We start from the raw sequence: 18,416 nt of genomic DNA, 5'->3' as shown, positions 1-18,416 counted from the left end.
ACAGAAAAGGAACCATAGTGCTATAGTTGGACCAAGTTTCATCAAAATCGGAAGGAATGTCATATTTGACGAATAAGGTATCGACCCACCTTAACTGACATTGTCGTTGTCAAATATTTTTATATAATTTAAGGTAGGATTACATGTCAAGGTATATATTTTTACACTTAAGGTAGTGGACCCGCGATAACAATCGGCAATTTCCGTTTCATTACGTATTCCCTGTGCGATTTTGATATTCTCTGGTATGCATGGAAAACCAGGTATGAGCGAAGAATACCGAAAACACTTTACAAGAATACGTAATCACACGGAAAATAACGACAGCCATTAGTTGTCCACTACCTTAAAGCAAGGCTTAAATCTCACAGAACCTAAAATATGTGTGTCATGTGCTCGTACAAACCCAATTAAATTTAATCTGTTTCGTTATTATTACAACAGGGCGGTTATACTATCAGGGTGTTCCACAGTTTACAGGCCAGTTTTCCTATCACCTGGAATCTACAATATCTGCATCGCAAACAGTTTTCAATTCGCATGTAAGAGTTTTAACAAACGTGTATTTGCGAAAAGAGGCCAGAAAAGCTAATGAAACACAACTGTAAAACGGTTTGGTACAAACAATAATCGTTATTAGATTCATCCATGTGAAAGTGCACACGATATTAGACAAATTGTACATATGAAATGACACAGATTGAGCTAGATCCAAAATATGGTGAGACGTTCAGAGAAAATCAAGGCGTATGCGAAAAGCTCGATCAATTCTGATATTGATATTCAAGCATTTTGACTGATCAAATTGAGTGAGCAATACGGAGTTGGATGATAAAATTGCCATTAATTGAATGATTTCATATTGGCGTTCTTTGTTCCCTGACAATCGTTTTGGCGTAGCTGAATATCAAGGTCAGTGTGAAATCATTTGATTAATTACATTATATAACAATTCAACCGTCTTTGTAAGATTTTAAGCCTGCCTGTCTATTAATAATTTACAGGAATATGTAAGAAAATGACAGCTCAAAATCAGGACTGTTTTATGATTGTTTTTACCGATTTATGTATGCAAGTAATTATTCAAGTTTAGTCCATATAAAGCTCAGTTAAACAACAAATATATAATACATTATTTCAGATATGGTATGACTACGAATATAAACTAGTCCGGTATGATGTTTTGGACAATGGACCAGTTTCAAAAATACATGATTATAATTCAGGTAAATTTACTCTCTTTTTTTGCAATTTTACTTTTCTTTAATATTTCTTTAAGTATGTCCTTCTTATATGATATATGAATTCAACTGGTTTAATATGCTTAGGTTCAGACTGGTCGTACCTAGATAAATTTGAGCAATAACGCTAAATTCAGTTATTCCTAAAACGTTTTTTTGGTATTTTTTTATATACACGAATCAATAATAAAACAATTCATTATATATTTCAGGCAATTTTTAGACATATGAACTAGCATAAAAGTAAGAGATTAATATAAAAATAGAAAAATCCCATTTAGAACTTTCTTGCAGAATATTTTCTTGTAAAATCACATTTTGCTGTTGGTATGAAAACGACTCTATTACCAACAATTTAAAAGAAATGCCATTCTGTTGTTTTTTCAGTGGGCCAATAAGAATATTTTTGGTAAAAATATTTCGGGATAACATCCAAGAAAAAGAATGGTGCTATGAATTTAGTTATTTAAATGTTATGTGTTTAAAAAGTCACTGTAAAACCAAAAATCAGTCATCCAACATGATATTGTCAGTTTGTGATAGCGCAATAAAAAGACACTGCAGAAGTGTACAGGATGTCAGGAGTACGAAAATGTACCATTTTTGGAATTCTAAAAGATCTGAAATGAAGACATGTTCGGACTAAGCATGGGTATTGAATTTGATAAATGTCCAAAATCGAAATGTTACTATGATAAGGGATAAAATTTGAATAGAATGAACATATTTCTTTCAGGTTTAGCCTACATCATAAACCGGAACACGCTCAAGTGTCAATTGTCTCCGATCACCAACAGCTCATTTGACGTTCAGGCACCAACATCTACACAACTGAATCGTACTGGATATGTTCTACAGATTAAAAACCCTCTTCAGTTGTTCGATCTTTCTCAGAACTTCGTTTACACGGGACAGGTATTAATTAGATTTTCTGTTCAATTATCAATAAGTGGACATATTATATAATGTTCTTCTTCTTCTTCTTCTTCTTCTTCCGTGTACAGGACAGGACTCCAAGAACTGGACTGTACTTTGTCCACGGTCGGGTTGGGGCAAGACAGTCAATACATCTCTAAATACAATTAAAACTATGGTACATACGTGAGCTGTCTACACTGAGTACAGAGGCGGGGCTGCTACCGAGGCGTGAAGAGTAGCCTTGAAGGCCTCGATATCTGTGATGTCCGTGACCGTGGTTGGCAAGCGGTTCCAGTCCTGTATCATCCTGGGAAAGAAGGACTGCTTATACACAGTGACGTTCATGTATGGAAGAAATAGCCTCCTGGAACCCCTGGTTCTGCTGTCGCTGCCTCTGACAATCTGTGCTGCCTCTGGGATGTCCACTAAGTTGTGGGAGATCTTGAAGAGCATGGTCAATCGCAAGATTCTTCGGCGCTCTGTTTTCCTTAAGAATTAATTTTTAGTATACTTACATATATTTTCGAAATGTGTAACATTTTCTACTCCTAGAAATTAATCTAAGAGCCAGATTTTTACCTATTCCATCTTTCTTGTGAAAAATAACGTTTAAAATGAAAAAAAAGAGTTAAAAACATATAAAAATAATAATATTTGACAAGGTCAGTCATTTACTTAAAAGGTAACTTAGTCTAGTAATTTATCACGAAAACTCATGAAAATTGTACTCACGGGGGAGGAACTGTTACACGAGACTCGGTTGTGGAGGATATCATGTTACAGATTTAGGATGCTACTGTTACAGTATTCCTGGATAACGTTACAGCATTCGGAGGATAAAAATCACTGTCGGTGTTTTGTTTGCCAAAAAAATAGTAAATATTTATCTCTTTTTTGCAAAAGTAAAAATTGTTTCTCTAGATCAATGGTATGTACGTCTGCTGAGACATGGTTTAACACGTGAAACACAGTATATTGATGTCTATCAAGCGTTTAATGACAAAATCCGGAATTTTGATAGAAAATTATCTAAAAGAAGTTGATTAAAATATGTTTCAACCATATTTTATGCTCATTTGCATCGATAAAGACCCTCTTTAGGCATGCAGTTATAATACGAGGTAGAAAAATCAACGTGGGTCTAATTTTCCATGGTTTTATAGAATGTTACAGTTGTGGGGTGTTTCTTCTGGATGTGTTACAGATTTAGGATGATACTTTTTAGAATACATTTTGACAATATACAATACCAGGATAGCAAATAAAATTTAGATATCATGAATTATGCGGGATTTTTTTGTAAGATGTAACAAATATATTATACCAAGTCCATTTTTTCTAATTTCGAAATTCTAAATCTGATTCAACAGCTATATATAATAAAATGATATATAAACATTTTCAATGGAAAGCTAGTGTTCTATATCTAATGTATATGATACCATAATCACCAATTCGCATTGAATCGTCGTTTGCACTTTAATAAGCTTTCATAAATAGTACCTGTTTATGCTACATGTATTAAGCTAGCAAACGATGTGTCCTAGCTTCGGAAGAGTTTGGCAATGCGTGTCTTTATCAACGATTTCAATTACTAATAAGCTTGAAAGAAAATATCCTCTCGGAATCGGTAATAGTGAACTTAAGAAATTAATTGGCTTTTCTCACGACAACTCGCACATGTGCAATAAAACTTCATTTCAAATAACAAAAGATTCTTTTTTGTTAAACATGTATACGTGTTTACTGTTGGAACAACCATTGAATCATAGTATGCTTGCAGGCGCGTAGCATCTGCGCAATGAAGATTTGGCAAGCATGCACAATCAAATATGCTAATCTGAAGCATTGAATCATTTAACAGAGGATTTTATACGCAATTCATAGCTAAAATGAATATTGTTTCAGGATTTTCATCTAAAGGTATATGCGTCTTTGTCTTTGTGTGTATGACGGTGACAAGGGCTTTTCAGGACTGTGCGTCATTAGAAGGCAGGTCTCAGGACTGTAGGCATTGCGTAAACGCGAGCACGAGCACATTAAATTCGGGTTGTTCAAAAATAAGGAGTTACCTTATAAACATAGCAACTCACTCTCTTTTTAGATTTGAACGAAAGTAATTAATCTAAATACACACTTAAAACATTTTTCGATTTCGCTCCGCGATATCTTTGGTGATTTATTTAGAGGTTATGGAAAAACATTTAACAACCGATGTATTTAGAGATTGTTCAAACGATCGGTCAATTTGCATGGAAAATGGATGGGAGATTTGCTCTGCATAACTTGTATCATCAACTTTTCATCATATGTGATTCTTGACATATCGCAACCGACATCTTCTCCCGTTAGGTGGATTTTCCTGTGTTTTTAAACGTCGTTACAGCAACGCCACTCTGATACATATCTGACTGACATATCTGTTTAGCAGTATTTACATCTAACAACAGAATCCTGAAGAAGGAAAAGGTATCATCCTAAATCTGTAACACATTCAAAAGCAGCACCCCACAACTGTAACATATCTGGCTAAACTGCAACATTCTATAAAACCACGAAATATTAGATCAACCATAATTTTTCTACCTCGTTTTATAAGTCCATGCCTGAAGAGGGTTTTAATCAATGCAAATTAGCATGAAATACGGTTGGAATATCTTTTAATCAATTTCTTTAGATATTTTTCTGTCAAAATTTCATTTTTTTCATAAAACGCTTGATTGACATCAATATACTGCGTTTCGCAGGTTAAGCCATGTCTCAACAGACGTGCATATCACTGATCTAGAAACACAATTTTTATTTTTGGAAAAAAGAGATAAATCTTTACCACATCTTTGGCAAACAAAATACCGACAGCTATTATTATCCTCCGAATGCTGTAACGTTATCCAGGAATACTGTAACAGAAGCATCCTAAATCTGTAACATGATATCCTCCACAACCGAGTCTCGTGTAACTGTTCCTCCCCCGTGGTACTACCATATTCAGCTAATTAACGTATAAAGAAAGTGTTTAATTGAACACAATATGACTGGTGTAAAAAATTTCAAGTAGAAGGAAACTATGGTCGCAGTAAGAAGTAATATTTTTATCTATGTATGTAAGCAAAGCTGATGTCTAACAATTCTTTTATAGTGAAAAGGATTTAATTTTTGAACAAGACTTTGACCTAAAATTTCCTTTTTATATTCACCGTTTTTATACATGAATTACAGCATGCAATCTGTAACATTGTTGAGCTTTTTGACAACATATTTGTATATTTTGAAAATTTATAATTGATTGAAAAATTCCTGATTGATAGCCGAAGTTTAAAATAGATTACATGTCCATGAATAGCGCTAATATACTATTTGTCCACTAACAGCAGTCATATTTTATATGTCCATAAATAGCACTTATATTTTCTTAGAAAACAGTTAGAGGTATTCTGTGTGATGCGTATGAAAACGTTGGGCAGTTCAACTTCGGGAACGGCAAGAAACAAGCTGTTCTCCAGTTCTACTTCATGGCGGTAAGTTAAGGACGTATGCTGCAGTTTTGGGTAAAAAAAATTCTCAATAATAGAATTTGTTCAAACTTTGTATATGAACACAGTGTCATGTTAGAAACAGAATTAGGTCACCATGCTTGTTCATGAGTTATCTGCCCTTGAATATGCAAATTTGAAGAAAAATCCAGTTTTAAGGACAGATAACTCCGAAACAAGCACGATGACCTATGGTTGTTTTTGCATTTTTCTGTTTCTAACATGAAACTGTGTTCATAAACAAAGTTTGAACGAAGTCTAGTATTGGGAAATTTTTGCCCCATCTCTCATACAAGAAACTGCAGCAAGTGTCTTTAATTGTTCACTAAATTAAACTGTTTTTTACTTCTTTTTACAAGAGACTTAGTGCTCCCCAATGACATTTACACGGAAGTTCGATAAGTTCCGCACGCCTGATGAATTATTCATGTTTCCGTTTCACATCACTGTAAACATAGACGTGTATATGGACAAAATCAAGACTCTTTTAACATTACTCCTCGAGCTAGACTAGCTACTAGTCTGGTAATAAGTTTATTTTTTATATACTCGTATTTCGTAGTCAGAGATCTTTCATTTATAGATTGCTCCCTGTTGAATATCTTACATTCGGCAGCAGGAAAAGGTAACCATGTTATAACTATGAAGGGAAGAATTTTAACACAAAATAGAAGAAGAGACTATGACTGGCAAATGTAAGGACTGTGACCAGTCTATCCTAGAGCATTTAAATGGCTTGTAAACAACGTTTGTTCACGACTAATAAACTTCCAGTAGATTTTCTTTTCATTTGGAGAGACATTCAGATACTAATAACTTCAGTATCACACAGTTCCTGGTTCCATACAGTACGCCATTTTAGTGCAGAACTCCCAACCTTTCATTTTAGTTAGTATCTGAGTAAGTTATGTTTTGGTCGTACCGTTCTATCTTGTTTAACGTTCTTTCAGCAAACCTGGAAGGAACAGTCTGAAAATTCAGGTCAGGTTGTCTCTACGCAACCTGTTGGTCTCGTGGTTACATCAGCCGACGTAAGTGCAAGTCAGCACGTGCTATTTTGTTTTACATGTATGATTTAATGTTTGAGCGTTTTGGTAACATTTGTTCTCTTTTAATAGGTGTTTTTTTTTTGTTTTGTTTTTATTCAAATACTAGCAACACGATAACATTATTGTATGAGTACTCAAGACAATTTTTATGCCCCCGAAGGGAGGCATATAGTTTTTGAACCGTCTGTCGGTCTGTCGGTCTGTCAGTCTGTCCGCAATTTTCGTGTCCGGTCCATATCTTTGTCATCGATGGATGGATTTTCAAATAACTCGGTATTAATGTGTACCACAGTAAGACGACGTGTCGCGCGCAAGACCTAGGTCCGTAGCTAAAAGGTCAAGGTCACACTTAGACATTAAAGGATAGTGCATTGATGGGCGTGTCCGGTCCATATCTTTGTCATCGATGGATGGATTTTCAAATTACTTGGCATGAATGTGTACCACAGTAAGACGACGTGTCGCGCGCAAGACCCAGGTTCGTAGCTCAAAGGTCAAGGTCACACTTAGACATTAAAGGATACTGCATTGATGGGCCTGTCCGGTCCATATCTTTGTCATCGATGGATGGATTTTCAAATAACTTGGCATGGATGTGTACCACAGTAAGACGACGTGTCGCGCGCAAGACCCAGGTCCGTAACTCAAAGGTCAAGGTCACACTTAGACTTTAAAGGATAGTGCATTGATGGGCTTGTCCGGTCCATATCTTTGTCATCCATGGATGGATTTTCAAATAACTTGGCATGAATGTGTACCACAGCAAGACGACGTGTCACGCGCAAGACCCAGGTCCGTAGCTCAAAGGTCAAGGTCACACTTAGACGTTAAAGGTCATTTTTCATGATAGTGCATTGGTGGGCATGTCCGGTCCATATCTTTGTCATTCATGCATGGATTTTAAAATAACTAAGCATGAATGTGTGACACAGTAAGACGACGTGTCGCGCGCAAGACCCAGCTCCGTAGGTCAAAGGTCCTAAATTCTAACATCGGCCATAACTATTCATTCAACGTGCCACCGGGGGCATGTGTCATCCTATGGAGACAGCTCTTGTTTTTATTGTGATGCATACAAAGAAGATATATGATTTTATATTCGAAACGTAATTACCCCCCAAAAATAAATCTTTAATCTTTTTGTTTATCCAACACTTGCAGTCTAAGTCAACAATTCATTATGACATTATTGACTTTAATGAACAACATCCAGACTTGACAAATTTCAACATTCGACCTTGTTTCTCATCAGACCAACAAAGACACGTTCTTCTCGAGTTCAACCGTAAGTAATTCTCTCAATCAATCATGTTGACCTATCACTATTAGTCTATCCGTATATGGTATTGTTTAAAAATAATTACACTACGGTTAAATGTGCAAAACGGTCAACGCGTATTTAACAACCGACCGGCATATATTCTTTAAAGAGGCCAAGGATATTCTACATAGGTCTGTTATTTTGTAAACTGTAAATAACGTTATTCCAGATAGATCCATATGAACAACATTTATTATAATATTTCAGTATCGTCATTGTAACACACTGCATATGTCATCTGCACGATTGCTAAGATAAAAATAATATGTCATTTAATGTTACAATTTTAATGAGCTTGTGTATTGTTTTAGGTATTATACAACAACTGATCTAAATGTATAAAATTTGAAAGGTTCGATATAATCATTTATATATACATAATGATGGCTATGTCTAAAATTTACGTAAAACCAAAGTTTCCAATTGTTCAACATTGACGACCAACGGCACTATAGGCTATATTGAAAATGGTTCCAACTTCTTACAAGATTACAGGTGGACAGATTAATATTTGTCTCTAAAACATAAATGTTAGTAATATGTTTATATAAAATGTAGATAGTTTTAAACAAATATATTTTTGAGTACCTACGTCGCAGATGTTGAGAAATATGTATTTAAATCTTCTGTGTTAAACAGTCTTAAAACGGTGGACCACAACACCCGGTGATTGAATCTGTTTCCAGTGATGTTTAATTCTTGTTAAAGGCAACGGGAACACGTCAAAACCGGTTCTTACGAACGTTTGCGACAACAGACCCTTCTCTCAGTCAAACGACCTTTCAAATGTGGTCGCAATTGTTACCTTTTTTCCAACATTATGCACATTTGATCATACGAAACAAAATTGTTGAAACGCACATTAAGCTGTTTCGTTATGTACATAGGCATACTAATTATATTTAAAAGAAGTCCGTACAAGGTCCCGAAGAAATGAGTATTATTATAATGTCAGAATGGTCAACACATTAAAACAAAATAAGAATTCATATAATGATATAGACATATATCATTTTTAAAATAATTAATTGATAAAAAAATGTTTGAAAACAATTTAATAGCTCTCAATGACTAAAACAGTTTCAATGGACTTCGAAGAGGTAGTCCTGCACAAATGTAAATCGTAAGGTGGTATATACATGACAGCCTTTCATATCTTAGCACTTTTAGGGTAGTTCTCTAAACTATTGTAGCATCCGTTACCACCTTATACAATATATAAAGTGCGTGCGTGGTCGTTAAACATACAAGAAAATAAACCTTTAATAAATCTGGTATAATAATAATAATAATATAAAACAATACTTCATGGAATCTTTTAGAAACTTACCATCCAACACTGGACACACATCTTGCCATGTTTATCAAGGATGTACAAATGCAGCTGTCAGTGCTGACCGGTATCTCACCACTGAGGTTCCAGAATCCACAGGTTTCCTATGATGGTCCAAATACTTTCTATATCGCAACAATGGTTGAGCAGTCACCATCTTTGTGTGAGTTTATGTCTACAGTTTTGTCAGTTACTTTGTTTACGGCACTTGTGAGACCTTAATGTGATTTAATACTTTGTAGAATAAAAGCAAGGTAGATTTATATATTTGGTTTCGATATAAGCTAGTTTTTAAAAAAATATGATCAATTATTTTTAGAAAATATCGTTCAACGGAGAATGTATTACTAGTCGGTATATCAAATACCTTTTGATACTGTGAAACTGTCAGTAATTATTACTTTTAATAGTTAAATTCTTTAAACAGTTCAGACAATAACCCCAAAATGTCCCTACTCAGCAGTTCATTAATAACTTGGAAAACGAATTGTTTCCTGAAGCTCTCTACAGCTGTGCTAACATTTGTGACTTACGTATGTTTACAGGTGTAATAAATTACCTTATGTTTGTTTTAGTGGACTTCACAAAGATAAGTCAGACTGTTGGTGTATATAGTATGGATGCTACTTATGTGGATGTAAAGAGCGATTATGAATGTGCTGATATGTGTAGAAACATTACCGGGATCATCTGTCTGAGTTTTGATTACTGTCCTTCCACGAAAGCTTGTCAGCTGAGCAAGCGGCACACTCCAGATGGACGTCTGCTAAAGAGAAACATCAACTGTGATCACTATTCTAGTAAGCGTATTTTACAAGATATTTCTCTTTATGTCATACTAAAACAAAATGAAAACGTCATTGCCATGTCGATATCTTTATGAAGGTAATGTGTTTTATATTAAACTGTTCTGCACTTCATCGTTTATTATGGTTCAAACAATATTGAACGATGGGCTTTATATTTATGTGTTATGGTTTACGCAGTAACATAATGAAAATAAGACTCGAACCTGACATAGACGCGCCATCACTGCAGGTAGATACACCTGGTAAAAACGCACACACTTTTGAAACTGCATGTACGTTATTTAGTTATTTAAAGAGAAACATTATCATAGGTCAGGTGTCGTATTTATTAGTTACAGCCTAAATGTAAGGTATTCTTTTGTAATTTGCAGAGACCGTACAAACAACATCACGCCCCGAGCCCACAACAGACCAAGCTATAACAATGCTACAGGACAGGATTGCACATGGAGATATTGTTGTCAACATTCAAGTTAATGCACATACGGTAAAAATACCCATATATATTTATACGTTGAGTCATTCCTTATCAAAGGTATGCCTGGCAATGTTTTGTTGTCAGAAAATAGTCTGAATAAATACATTTTAACGTAAAGATGAGACATGGAGAGAACGTATTTTATCAATTTATTATTTTCCACTTTTTATGACGGACAAAGATGTGTGTATTTCTTTTTAGACGGTAACATACCCGGCACTGTATTTCTCAAGAAATATTTTACGTTACGACGACGGAAAAGAAAGCAGTAAGTGAAAAACTTTCATATTATGTGAAATAAATTCAAAATCGAATTTTACTTATCCTAGTAAACTCTGTGTGATGTTTAACCTTTAGCCTGCTTGCGGCAAGTGATATTTGCTTTTGCAGACAGTGCAGACCATTCAGTCAGTAACTTTCCAGTGAACACCCCTTTGAATCATAAGTGGTACCGCCAAAATTGAAAGATGGACCAGTCCATATTAGAAATTTAGCAGGGTTAAGTTTAAGTGACGTCTTTCAGCTTAACAAACTGATTTATGTAAATCCAGGCTATATACCGTTTAGTAGTTGTTGTCAAGTGAACTTATCATATTCCTTGTTCTTACATTCTGTACAAACAACATAATAATCATTATAATAATAAAGGACTGCTACATATTATGAGATGGCGTTTTTCAATACAACTGAAAACGTTGGAGAAGGTAGAACAGACACACGTTAAGTGTAAGAAATGTAAAACATGATTTGACTAACTGATTTAAACTGAATACTATGAAAGTTATGATAATTACCTTCTGAGGTATAGTTGTTTCACTTCAGTTTAATGTATGTTTTGTGTTCTTATCATGTTGTACTTTTCGGGAATATCTCGAGAATAGATGTTCTTTATTTTAAATTCAGTCATTGTATTTGCAATCGATTTGTTTATCTTATAATTGTTTCATGTTTCATAAACATTTGTCACCTTTAAGTATTTTATTATAATGGTGTGTAAAAACTGATATCAAGCTTTAAAAGGCATGATAATTTTCCGAAATCATTTACTTTGACCACGTGTGATTCTTGCTAGTGATTATTTTTCAATTTTCTAGGTGATACTCCTGCACATTTTAATCGCATCAGCAAAAGAGCTCTTCATATTCGAAATAATCCTTCGGCTCGATGGATACGATATTTACCGGTCAGTGTGGACGACTGTGCGACGAAATGCCTCACGCATGCCGCGTACGAATGTGAATCATTCTCGTATTGTTCTGAAATGGGTCTGTGTCTAATTAGTGATATATATCCAGCTGAGAATGCATCTGCTTTTGAAGACAGTCCTATATGTAACCTTTATTCTAGTGAGTATTCTGTTTTACTATATATACTCAAAAGAGTGTTTCATTACGTTTAATGATTGATGTGATAAATTCCGTGCTGAGAAGAGTTATTCTTGAGAAAACTTTATTCAGTCTTATATGAATATATAGTTTTGGTCAGACAATACATTTTTAATAACAGAGGTTTTACGATGACATTTCGTAAAAGTATTAGGGTTTTAGTCAAACAAAAACATTTTAGATAATATGGCGATTTTTTCGCCTTCAATGACGAATCCACGTAGGACCTAGATGCCTCTCAAGCAAATGTCACCAGATATACCGTATTGAAGTTTCGATACTTGTTTATCACATCGGCACGTTATAAAGGCATGCTATAGGTCAGGTAGCAACACGTAAGCTTTAGTTGCCAAACTAGATCCTATATGCCCAGTTGGATATATTTTGGACATGGTATGGGCATCTAATAGAATCTAATGACCGCCAACAAACCAGCTTTATACCTTCCTCACAAGTAATTAAAAGCAATTCAGCATCCCAAAGCAAGATTTCGAGTCTGGCAAATGACTCATCGACCATAGACAACAAAGAGGTTTTCGGTCTACCCTTCAGCGCTGTAAATGTTATATCAGTTTTGTTATTAAAAAGCAAAACTAAGCAACATTTATGAGGTTCACAAATAGCGGCGCAATATGTACAATTTATCCGTTAAATATAGGGAGGGAGATGGACAATACGGAGACCATGAAGGAAATAAAATCAATATATTCTTAGCCGATCTCACATGCAGCCAAATCGTAACGTATTGAATAGAACACTGTTATAAAGTCTTAAAGATCCCCGCCGACCACTGACTTAAAAACTGAAATAAGCACACTAGTTCAATACAATACATTTCAGGAAAGTACTCCGACAGGTATAACTTACAACAAGGCACATTCGAAAAGCACGGGAACGCCCAGAAACTGACGAATGTTGGAACCGTGGATACCTGCGCTAAACAGTGTTACAATAGTCTAAATAAGACCTGCAAATCATTTGATTTCTGCGCAAATACTAAAACATGTTATTTATCTCAGGGACGAGCGTTAAATCTTTCTTCTAGCCCACCTTCAGACAATTCTGTTTGCTTGCACTATTCACGTGAGTATCTTTTGTAACGACGAACATAACCCCCTTTTTAACTAAGCAGTTTCAGTCTTGAATGGTTTGTTAATTAATTTGTTGTAGTTTGTAACGTATGTTTTGTTAACTTCGATGGCCTTCGGACTCAGTGTTGTAGTATTATCTGGTCCTATCTGATCATTGGGCGTTTGGGATGTCGTACATTTCATTTACCTCTTATGAACAGACTCAATCAAACCGAGTTATTAACTATCACAACAGTAGTCTTTAAGTGCCGTATGGCAGCTGTAAGAAGTATTCCCATACTTGGACGTGATCGGATGCGTAACCGCTTTTTCTCTTTTTTTTTTTTTTTTGTTTTGCTGTTCATTAAATTCACGTATAAATGTTACTTGTGCTTCTGTAATAATTTCACTAATGTATTTTTTATATTTCCAGGAAAGTATTTGTTTGATTTTACAATGACACCTGATAAACATTTATCTAGTGGACTAAGCGTTTCCTTTACTAACTCCACTGTAGAAAATTGTGCACAACTTTGTGTAGAGAACTATGGATTTACTTGTAAATCATTCATGTTTTGTGGGCATACAACGTGCAATATATTCTCTGTTAACACCAGAAATGTGAAATCTCAGATAGGCTCCGCTGCTGTTTGTGATTTATACACAAGTAAGTAAATTGTTTAGCATTCCGACATTTTGTTTCCAAAAGCATTAAATTTAAATGAAATTGTGTAGAGTTGTCCTAAGCACTGTTCGTTTGATATTAATTCAGAAACAAGAACTTAAATTAGAATGTAACTCAGTAAAGTAACTACAATTAACTATTTCATAGGACATTTGTCGGCTACAGATATGTTTCTACAGTCACATACAGACTCTTTAACAACACTACCATCAAAGAATGGATATAGCGCAGGTATGTTTGATCGTTTCTTTTGTTTCTATATCTGTCAGACCATGAGACATAAATTAAATATGAGGTCTTCTGAAAATTAGGTGACTTATCTTTCTGTCAAAAACATGTAACCCATTTTGTTCAAAAATAAGTATTGTCTGATTTTCTCTCTCTCTCACACACACACACACACACACACACACACACACACACACACCGGCAATATATCCATTGGTTATACTTAAATGTCACTCGAATTAACAAAATGTACAAGAATTCTGAAGAGTATCTAATATATGAAAGAATAGAGAAATTATCGTACATGACTGTTGCCGTGCAAATAACATTAAACTTATCATTGCGTTTACATGGTATGTTTTTATGATGTTTGTAGATTAAATCTCAGAAAAAAAGTTTTGAATACATAATCTATTTAATATAGAGAAATAACGAAATCAATGAAACCAGTATTAAGTGCTTGTGAACAAAACATACATAATGGTAGTTCTGTTCATAATTTAAAGCATCACAAAGCTTTCGAGCCAATAAAATTATTGATACTTACTATTAGAAGATACTTAATAAAGATTTACATCACAATGAGGTCGTGGGTTTGCTTTCTAGACGGAAGGACCAAGGACCTAAAACAGTACAAGTAGCTCCTTTCCCGGCTTCGCTGCTCCCAATCCTGGCAACGGTGAATGCCACTAGGAATGAGGTTTCGAAATTGATTAATTTGTAAGCTGTGCAACATGTTTCCCAAACGACCTAAATCAAATTATTGTAACTTATCTCAATGAACTGCTATTTTGAAAGATTATTAACTGTGCTGTCAAAACACTTTTCAATCAAGTTTTATTGCAGGTTCAATGGCAGCTGTTGCGTTTGGAACTTTGATTCCCGGGATGGTTTTAGGAGCGGCAATATTGTACTTTACAAAGACAAAGAAATTAGTAGATAGACAACATGAACATGAAATGAAAATAGTTGAAAATGAACAACCAATCGGTGAAGATACCTAGAAAACCTCTTTTGAAATATTTATAAAGATCTACATTCGTCAAATCAAAACGTGAATAAATTCATGGAGAATCGACGCATATAAATGACCATATACTAAATTTTTACTTTCAGATTGAAATTTGTGGATATAGGTTATATAATCGTTTCTGTTCAATGTCAATTGTGTATCTACAATATGTAAGGAACTATTGGACAATCAATATTGGTGTCTTTATGAGTCTTTTTTGACGACTTGAAGAATATATAGCCTAAAATTTTTATATGGTTTTGAACGCAGTGATAGTTTTGGAAAAAAAAGTATTTTAATGCAATTATGATTTTTAAATATTTATAATTATGACTTATACACTAGGAAAATTAATATTGGTCGAATTGGATGTATGTTTTCCTGGTGCAGATTACAGTTGATAAAACCATACGAAGTAAAGATATTTATATCAATTGTAAATGGCAAGTTTGATGTGGTGGTTTGGTAGCTGTGCAATATCATTATTTTGTTCGGGTTTTCAGTAACTTTCAGCGTCATACTCACCCATTTGTCAAATTAAATGCTTATTTTTAGAAATTATGCACTGCCATACTTTCAATATCAAAGTGTAGGTGGGCAATATTTAGAGGTTAGTGTTAGGTTATTACATAGGTTTTGTCGATCAATATAAAATGCAACTCGTTCAGTTATGCACAGGAGAAAATAAGAAAAAAATCGCTAGAAAATGTCCGTAAACAGAAATGACGTCGTATCGTTTCAAAGGGCGCATCATGATGTACTACATTCATATACAGACTGTGGGATGATCAATGTGTAAGAAGAAACTTAAACGAAATGGTATTCTAACAATTTCGTAAAGACTGGGGTGTCTCAATTCAACGAATTCTACTAAACAAAAATAATACAAACATAACCGTACTCTGCATAAATATATTTGCTCATTAGAAAATGTTACTAAGACAGGTCTTTCTTTCATTCCGTTACAGTCCGCTTGGCACTACTTTTTCCCATTAGACAAACACGGAGAAATCCTCCAAAAAAGTTTTCAAATAAGCAATCATACTGCAAAACACATCCTAAAAATATTTTCCCAAATATCTATGGGGATTACCATTATCCTTGTATTGTATAAATAATTACTCTACGGGTAACATGTGTGTATTGACTGACTGGCTGTTACAAATGTGACCAGACTTGTACAAAAACGTTTACACTTCATCATTTTTGATATTTTACAAAGAAATATCTTCATTTTAGCAGAGTTTGATATAAACCTATCTTGAGAAATTACAAAATATGTTATTGTCTTAAATTGTCTTAAATAATTACAAATCTGTACATCCCGTGCATAATTTTGGTTTTATCAATCTTTTCAAAACCTCAGTCCTGTCGAAATATTTAATGTACTTAACAGAAATATAATCTATTTGTATATCAGAGAGGTCTATATACGAGTGTCACAGTTTGAGTATTTGAAATATGTTCACATGAAAACGGTGTCATGTGCTGCGTACAAGATCCCTGTTTTATATTTATCCTCGTTTTTAAGTATGGTTGTTGCATTATATACTCGAATTAAATATTCGAAATGAGCTTTCGATTCGACGGATATGCTATTTCCACGTCGGCGACCGTGCGACCATACGATTAAATGTCTTACTTTGAAAGGAGTTTGTGTCTTCCAAGTGACCTATAGCTATATCTTGCTGACTGCATCTGCTTTTAAGACAGTTTTATATGTAATTATGGCTTTGCAGGCTTGTTTCTTATATATTTGTGTTTTACGTGCAATTATTTCCTTTACCATTACGTGTGTAAGGGATTCGCCAACTGAGGATAACTTGTAATTACACTTTCCTTAGCGGAAAATAGCGGGGATTAAGAGTGAATGTATAACAATCCATAAACCGGTTTGAAGTTTTAAGTCGTGTTTTGCCACTGTTTCGGGGCGGTACTTTACTTGTTCGTTTTGTCCTCTTTGTCTATATATTTATTTCATCAGTGTATTTTGTGTACAAGTATGTACACATCCATACACACGCTGTCATAAGCTTTCTGTTTCAGAAAGCTGCGTTCTTGAATGTGGCTTCTCCCTTTTATGTATAAAGAAAATCTTCGCGTTTGTAACTGCGAATGGTGGTTGTATAACGTCTATTCTCCATTCACAAAATGTGATTACAATTGTCTATATGTTTCCTTTCTACTTAAACATTGTTTGAGTTTATCATGTGACCATGAACTAATTATAAATAAAATTGTATGTATGTAATGAGATACTATAACTGTATAAGTTACTGAAATAAAATTATGTTCTGTTCTGTTCTGTTTTCTCAGGTGTTGATATTCCCAGACTATAGTCATTATTAAAATAATACTATCTTAGAATAATGTGAGCATTGTCCTAACCCTATATGTCAGTAAATTTAAGAAGTGCGCTTGTATATTATTTCCTTCGTCTCGCAGAAGTGCGTCTTTGTCGTGTCTAAAACCTGTAGCAGTCATGTAATGCAAAGCGAGAGATATATGTGATCCATTCATGGCGTGTTGCGAATGTTGTATCTAATAAATACAAGAGGACCATGATGGTCCTGAATCGCTCACCTGTTCCCACATGACCCAGTTTTGAGTATGACGTCGTTTTTTCTATTATTTGACATAGTGACCTAGTTTTTGAGCTCATGTGACCCAGTTTTGAACTTGACCTAGATATCATCAAGATAAAAATTCTGACCAATTTTCATGAAGATCCATTGAAAAAAGGGCCTCTAGAGAGGTCACAAGGTTTTAATTTAGGTTCTAATTTAAGACCTACTGACCTAGTTTTTGACCGCAGTTGACTCAGTTTCAAACTTGACCTAGATATCATCAAGATGAACATTCAGACCAACTTTCATACAGATCCAATGAAAGGTCACAAGGTTTTTTATTATTTGACCTACTGACCTAGATTTTGAAGGCACGTGACACAGTTTCAAACTTGACCTAGATATCATCAAGGTGAACATTCTGACCAATTTTCATGAAGATCCATTCAATGGTATGGCCTCTAGAGAGGTCACAAGGTTTTTCTATTTTAAGACCTACTGACCTAGTTTTTAATCGCAGTTGACCCAGTTTCAAACTTGACCTATATATCATCAAGATAAACATTCAGACCAACTTTCATACAGATCCCTTGAAAAATATGGCCTCTAGAGAGGTCACAAGGTTTTTTTATTATTTGACCTACTGACCTAGTTTTTGACGGCATGTGACCCAGTTTCGAGCTTGACCTAGATTTGATTATGGTGAATATTCTGACCAATTTTCATAAAGACCCCATGAAAAATGTGACCTCTAGAGTGGTCACAAGGTTTTTCTATTATTTGACCT

At 34.6% G+C, this 18,416-nt stretch overlaps 1 protein-coding gene across 1 annotated transcript in view; it reads left to right on the top strand.

Annotated features, from left to right (window-relative positions):
• LOC123524856 (uncharacterized) overlaps positions 1 to 17,362 on the top strand; it is a 39,823-nt gene extending 22,461 nt beyond the window's left edge. The window contains exons 17-31 of the mRNA XM_045303378.2: positions 445 to 542; positions 1,142 to 1,226; positions 1,978 to 2,156; positions 5,576 to 5,677; positions 6,643 to 6,723; positions 7,903 to 8,026; positions 9,385 to 9,558; positions 9,971 to 10,195; positions 10,576 to 10,691; positions 10,884 to 10,950; positions 11,777 to 12,028; positions 12,908 to 13,150; positions 13,571 to 13,804; positions 13,970 to 14,053; positions 14,897 to 17,362. Of these exons, the coding sequence (XP_045159313.2) occupies positions 445 to 542; positions 1,142 to 1,226; positions 1,978 to 2,156; positions 5,576 to 5,677; positions 6,643 to 6,723; positions 7,903 to 8,026; positions 9,385 to 9,558; positions 9,971 to 10,195; positions 10,576 to 10,691; positions 10,884 to 10,950; positions 11,777 to 12,028; positions 12,908 to 13,150; positions 13,571 to 13,804; positions 13,970 to 14,053; positions 14,897 to 15,054 (2,222 nt within the window). The 3' untranslated portion in view covers positions 15,055 to 17,362. The remainder of the gene's footprint in view (positions 1 to 444; positions 543 to 1,141; positions 1,227 to 1,977; positions 2,157 to 5,575; positions 5,678 to 6,642; positions 6,724 to 7,902; positions 8,027 to 9,384; positions 9,559 to 9,970; positions 10,196 to 10,575; positions 10,692 to 10,883; positions 10,951 to 11,776; positions 12,029 to 12,907; positions 13,151 to 13,570; positions 13,805 to 13,969; positions 14,054 to 14,896) is intronic.
• The last annotated feature ends 1,054 nt before the right edge of the window (positions 17,363 to 18,416 follow it).

This window comes from Mercenaria mercenaria, chromosome 3 (assembly GCF_021730395.1).
Source record: "Mercenaria mercenaria strain notata chromosome 3, MADL_Memer_1, whole genome shotgun sequence".
Lineage (NCBI taxonomy): Eukaryota > Metazoa > Mollusca > Bivalvia > Venerida > Veneridae > Mercenaria > Mercenaria mercenaria.
Note: the sequence above shows the minus strand (reverse complement) of the source record. Positions and strands in the feature narration are given on the sequence as shown.